Raw genomic sequence first — 6,447 nt, 5'->3', positions numbered from 1 at the left:
ATAACAGGTTTCCAAAGCATGATCTTGTTTCAAAAAAATTGTTTTTCTACCTAGTAACTTTTTTTCATAATCCTGACATCATAAACTTCAGCAGGCTTGTTGGGGCCTCGGGGAGTGTGGGGAGGGAAGAAGCACCGGCCCTTCCTGCTGCAGTGACTCTCAGAGCTACAGCCCGGCCATTAATCCTACTCCTCCTTCTTTAGGAAACTGTTCAGACTCCAAAAGCTTGAAATAGGGCCAACAATGAAAGTTTTCAACTACTCGCAGCTCTTTGTCCCTCATATTTAAAGTCAGACAGCCCCAGCTCCCAGCTGACTTAGTGATACCAAGTCAATTAGCAGGATTTCTAGGGCATCAAACTACTATGAAAACTTAGTAATGAAGGTTAATTTCTCTTCCTTTCTATAACCCCTTGTAATTAATAACATCCGTTTGGGGGATTTCCAAATAGGATACATGCCTGTGGTTTGGAATGGTTTGTGCAAAGCTAGCTGGAGTGTTTAGGGACTGAGTGTACATTATGGCCTATCTCCGTTCTGCATCAATTGAACTATCTATTTACTGCTGTCTGTTGACTGATTGATAGAACTGACCAACTAAAGGTAAATAGGCCAATGATACCACATGGCCTTACATAACTCAGGCACTGTAATGTATTACAAAAACTCGAAGCAAAACTTGAAAACTAGGGAAGTCAAATTAATATTGTCACTGCTATTCTAAAATTAAATACACCATGACATTACCCAGGCAGGTTCTTAAACACTTATAATGGTCTTAGTCCCATATTTCTAAGACAGCTTAATCTGTAGGTATTAAATAAAACATTTAAGATTTTCTTATACTTAAATGTTAAAGTATAAATGTCTTTATACTTTAACATGAATGTGACAATATGAGTGTCTTGTCATCTCCATGTTAAATTTTGTTCATATCAGTTAAATAACTTAGGTACTATCTACCTAAAGATGGAACACTGTTCAAATATTTATTTATAGAAGATTCTGTGACAAAAAACTCAAATCAACTGATAGTATTGGTATTTAGAAATTTATATTCTTATATCCTTAAATATCAGAGGTTGAGACTCACATTTATACTACCCTACACCCTCTCAGATGGCTATAAGCTAAAAAAAAAATAAGTGAAGAATAATAGTAAAGTAAAAATAAAATATAATATAAAAATAATAAGTGAAGAAACTGAAACTTTGGTACATTGCTGGTGACAATGTAACATGTTACAGTTGCTATGGAAAAGTTCAGTGGCTCCTGAAAAAGTTAAACAGAATTATCAAGTGACCCAGCAATTAAAAATAATTTGAAGTAATTGAATACAAGGATTTGAACAGATACTCAAACGGTATACCAGTGTTCACAGCAGCAGTATTTACAACAGTCAAAAGGTGGAAACAACCTTAATGTCCCCCAAGAGAAGAATGGATAAACAAGATATGGTATATACATACAATAGAATATTATATAAGCATAAAAAGAATGAGGTTCTCATATGGGTTATAATATTGATGAGCCTTGAAAACATTATGCTGAATAAAATAAACCAGGCACAAAAGAGAAGTATTGTATAATTGCACTTATATGGACTATCTAGAATAGGCAAATTTACAGAGACATATAGTAGATTGGAGGTTATGTGAGGGACTGGGGGTGGGAAGGAATGAGGAATTACTACTTCATGGATATAGGACCTCAGTTTGGGGTGATAAGACTTCTGGAAATACTGGTGATGGTAGCAAATATTGTGAGTGTAGTTAATGCCACCGACATTTACACTGAAAATGCTGAAAATAAGATGGTGAAAATGGCAAATTCTGTTAAACAGTTGACCCTTAGACAACATTAGAGGCTCCAAATCTTCTGCAGTCAAAATAATTAATGTATAACTTTTGACTTCCCCAAAACTTAATTAGTAATAGCCTACTGTTGACTGAAGCCTCACCAGGAACACAAACAATTAATACATATGTGTATGTTATATGTATTATATAATGTATTCTTTTAAAAAGTTTTATTTTTCACTTAGAGTTCATATTCAGTATTATTTTGTATTAGTTCAGGTATACAGCACAGTGGTCAGACAATTCTGCATGTTACTAATTGGTCCTCTGATGGGTCACGTACACACCTGGCACTGTACATAGTACAATACTACTGACTGTATTCCTACTGTACATAGTACAATACTACTGACTATATTCCTTATGCTGTACTTCATATCTTCCTGACTATTTTGTAACTACCAATTTGCCCTTGAAAAAAAATGGTTAAATATTTTATTTATTTATTTTTAGAAAGAGGGGAAGGGAAAGAGAGGGAGAGGTACATCAATGTGTGGTTGCCTCTTGCACACCCCCTACTAGGGGCCTGGCCAGCAGCCCAGGCATGTGCCCTGACTGGGAATCAAACTGACGACCTTTTGGTTCACAGGCCAGTGCTCAATCCATTGAGCCACACCAGCCAGGGCCCAATTTATACTTCTTAGTCCCATCACCTTTTTACAAGCCCCCTAGTCCCCTATATACAGTATTCAAACAATAAATAGAGTGAGCTAGAGAAAAGAAAATGTTATTGAGAAAATCATAAGAGAAAATACATTTATAGTGCTGAATGTGTTTATTGAAAAATATCTGTGTATACATTTGGACCTGTGCCATCCGAACCCATGTTGCTCAAAGGTCCATATTTTGCCACAATAAAAAAGGGGCATAATTACATTTGTAACATCACCTATTGCTTACTTTCTTTAAGACTTTTTAATATTTATAATCTACGGTACACCCCAGATGTCCCTCTAATATAGGACCTATATTTTACAAAAGCAGAGGGTATATTTCTGATGGTCTAATTGACTAAAAGCTCATGTTTGTTCTGGGACCTTGAATTTAAATGTAGGCTTGTAAATTTAGGTTTTGTGTCCTTTCTAGAGAAAAATCTTCACTGAATGTTGACTCAAACAGAGCAAGAATCGACTTTTTAATAACTTTTTTGAAATTCTCTCCAACAAATAGGTAAAGTGTGGGAGAAAAGACAATATTAAAAGAAGTGGTCATCACTGCAACTACCATAGTCAACTGTAAAAGTAAAGATTTGTTGTCAGAGAGAAGTAAGCCCCGGTATACATGGTAGGGTACCCAACACACAAAGAAAGAGATAATGGCAGTCTTAATGACTTTGAAGGGCTTGTTGGATTTAAATAGGTTCCTCTTCTTCATCTTGTTGGCTACTTTTACATAACAGAAGGTGATGATGAAGAAAGGCAGAAGGAAACTGAACAAAAACTTGCTGGTGAAACAGGCTACATGAATCCATTTCCTTAATGTTTGCATCTTTTTGCTTTCCCAGTCAGTAGATAAGGCATAGTTATCTTGGCAGGTCACCCTTCCTTGGTAGTCATCATGTGTCTCCTTGAAAACCAAATGGGGCATGCTGAGGGCAGCCGCAGAGATCCAGACTCCCAGAATGATGCCGGAAGCCCAGCGTGGGGTTCGGTGCAGCTGTGACCATACCGGGTGAAAAGTGAGAATGTAACGATCAACACTGATGGCCGAGAGGAAGAAAACAGAGGCGGATAATCCTGTATGCAAAGTGCTGTTGAAGACCTTGCACATGGCAGTTCCAAAGCTCCAGTGATTGTTCTGAAGGAAGGGGATGGTTATCAGCGGCACAATCAAAGTTGCGATAAAATGTGAGAGAATGAAATGAAAATAGAAAAGAGTACTGACAGTCTTTTTCATCTTGAATTTTAGTATCCATAGATAGAGACCATTGGTAATAATACCAATTATGGATGATGTGAACAAAAGAATGACAATGATCATTTTGGGGGCAAGAGCTGGTAAGTGAGTGCTGTTTCTTACTAATATAGAGACATTGACCTGGTAATCAGAAGAGTTGATCGTGTCCATAATTACCAGCAGGACGAGGAACTGAAAGTAAGAACATAAAAGAAGAAAATGAAAAGGTTAAACAGAGAAATTAAAAAGCAATAGACAAAATGAAAATATTTTTTAAATGACAAACATATGTTATGTTTCCACAATAACATAAGTCAGATATTTTCCCCAAGGTCTTTGTTTTATATGAAGAATAAAGATCAGATTAATTTGAGCATCAAAAATAGAAATACTACAAATAATATGAAATTAATGTGAAATGGATATTTTGACTTTGTTAAGTCATTGATTTAGGTAGCCAAAAGTCTTCTATTTAGACATTAACCAGAAGTCTGACCCTTCTTGATGGGCACAGCTTCTTGAAAAAGGCAATATAGAATCAGTTTTACTTGACTAAGACTTGATCATGGCCAATGTTGCTAACAAAATTGAATAACAAAAATAATAATGACTAAAAAAAAATAATGACTGCTGCAAATTATTAATCAAGGGGAGCTACAATGAGATTTCTCCCAAGAGCTAATTATATATATAATGAATGCTATTATCTAGTATTCTAGCACTGAGCACATAGCAGTAAGAACTGATATTCATATGGGAGCCCTAGGGCACTGTAAGACTGTGAAGTGTCTTCAGAATCATCAGTGAAGGAGGAAAGTGGACTGTAGAATATACTAGTGGTTCTCCCTTACTTGGAGAGGTGAGAGAGGGAGAGAAATTAAGAAACTGATATTTATTCGATATTTGTTATATGCCAGGAGGAGTATATGAAAATCATTTCTCTCTTTCCTCACTAAGGCATGTATTCAAACAGATGAGAGAGTAAGGTTTTAAAGGGTTAAATTTCTTATTAATCATCAACTCCCACTACGCCTCCATTGTGGGCACCCTACCAGGGTTTTATGTTTCCACTTTGTAAACTGGTATTCCATGCCTAGTGTTTTGATAATGCTCCATTAATCAGAATATGTGATTATTCAAAATATCCCATTTCTGAATAGTGGTTCCTATGGTATTGAAAATATAAACCTGAGACTGTTTTGGAAAATACCTGTTATAACAGTCATATCAACAACTTGGTTTTTGATAAATTGGATAAATCAATGGGTATTACTAGTGATGCTTTTATTCACAAAGCAAAAACACTCTAAGACTTTATAGATAGAAGGAATAAAGTTGTTATTAAAACCACAACTGCTTTTAGTTAATTCTGCCTTTTAAGGGAGTTGCAATGTTTTTCTCCAAAGTAGAAAAAAATACTTCTCTTCAGGCAAATACCTAAATAGCCTGCTTTGGGAGTAAAAAGTGAATGGACCGAGGGTGTGGAAAGGACAGGCAGTAGTGAGCGAGTGAATGAGTGGGAACCTGAGAAAAGTGTTGTGAAGGTCCTGGGACCATGAGAAGAGAGAGGAGGAGTGAGGATGTCTTTGGGAGGCTTGAAGAGCACAAAGGGTCAATGAAGTATTCAGAAGTGCAGAAATTATACAGGGAATCTAAAATGAGGAGTGTCTAATCCTCAATTTTAACCCATTTGCTATGCTTTGACATGGTGTAATGTCCCTTCTCATTGATTGCAACTGTCTTAATGTTGGTGGTGCTCTGGGGAATGGGAGGAAAAGAGAGGCGTTTCCTATCTGGGATGGGGTGGGATAGAGAAGAGACCAGCAGCGAGAAACAAGGCATGAATGAAGATGATGAGTATGCTGGGAACTGGATAGAAACTAGGATATAATAGATAAGGAGAAAAAAATCTTATGGAGAGTTTCTGATACTGTGTGTGTATGGCATGTGTGTCTGTCTGTATACCTGCAGTGTATTTGTGTGTATGTATTGTATATGGCTATATGCTCTTTGTGTGTATTTCTGTGGTGTGTCTCTGTGATGGGTTTTGGATCCACGGGGCATGTATAGAGCTGTGTGTATGTGAGATCTGTGGTGTGTTTGTGTGCGTTTATTTGTGTATGGCCTTTGTGTGGTGTCTGTGTTCTGTGTGTATTCACCTGGGTTGTATATGTACAGGTGGTGTTCATTGTCTGGTGTATGTGTGTGGTATCTCCTTGCATGTGCATGTGAAAAAACTGGATATCTGAATTATAGGGAAGATCTTTAAAAAAATGTGTCTGAACTCTAGAAGGCCATCTGAATATCATATAAAGTTTCCTAAGAATTTTGCTTTATTGCACATAACCAGGAGATTTCATGATCCTTAAACATCTTTTAAAATGGGATTAAAGTATTTGAATATAAATTAGCAGGGCAGAGCTTGGGTCCTGGTATCCCACAGAACTGGGTTTCAATCCTACCTCTACCACTTACCAGCTCTGTGGCCTTGGACTCTGAATTCCCAGTCTCTTTCACCTTCCAAACCACAGTGACCTTTAATGAGGACTCAATGAGGTAATGCATGTAAGTCACTTAGCTCCCTTCATGGCACATATTCAGCACTCAGTAACTTTTTACCTATTATTTTACACAACTTGTTATTACATTAAGGTTAGATCTTTGATCTTTTAATGCTGCAGGCCACATTTCTT

At 36.8% G+C, this 6,447-nt stretch overlaps 1 protein-coding gene across 1 annotated transcript; it reads right to left on the bottom strand.

Annotated features, from left to right (window-relative positions):
• Positions 1 to 2,902: 2,902 nt before the first annotated feature.
• Positions 2,903 to 3,925, bottom strand: GPR33 (G protein-coupled receptor 33). Its single transcript, XM_037161617.2, has one exon. The coding sequence runs from the start codon at positions 3,923 to 3,925 to the stop codon at positions 2,903 to 2,905; it is 1,023 nt and encodes a 340-aa protein (XP_037017512.2).
• Positions 3,926 to 6,447: the final 2,522 nt, after the last annotated feature.

Source organism: Artibeus jamaicensis, unplaced genomic scaffold (assembly GCF_021234435.1).
Source record: "Artibeus jamaicensis isolate MK-2021 breed Jamaican fruit bat unplaced genomic scaffold, CSHL_Jam_final contig_588, whole genome shotgun sequence".
NCBI classification, from domain to species: domain Eukaryota; kingdom Metazoa; phylum Chordata; class Mammalia; order Chiroptera; family Phyllostomidae; genus Artibeus; species Artibeus jamaicensis.
Note: the sequence above shows the minus strand (reverse complement) of the source record. Positions and strands in the feature narration are given on the sequence as shown.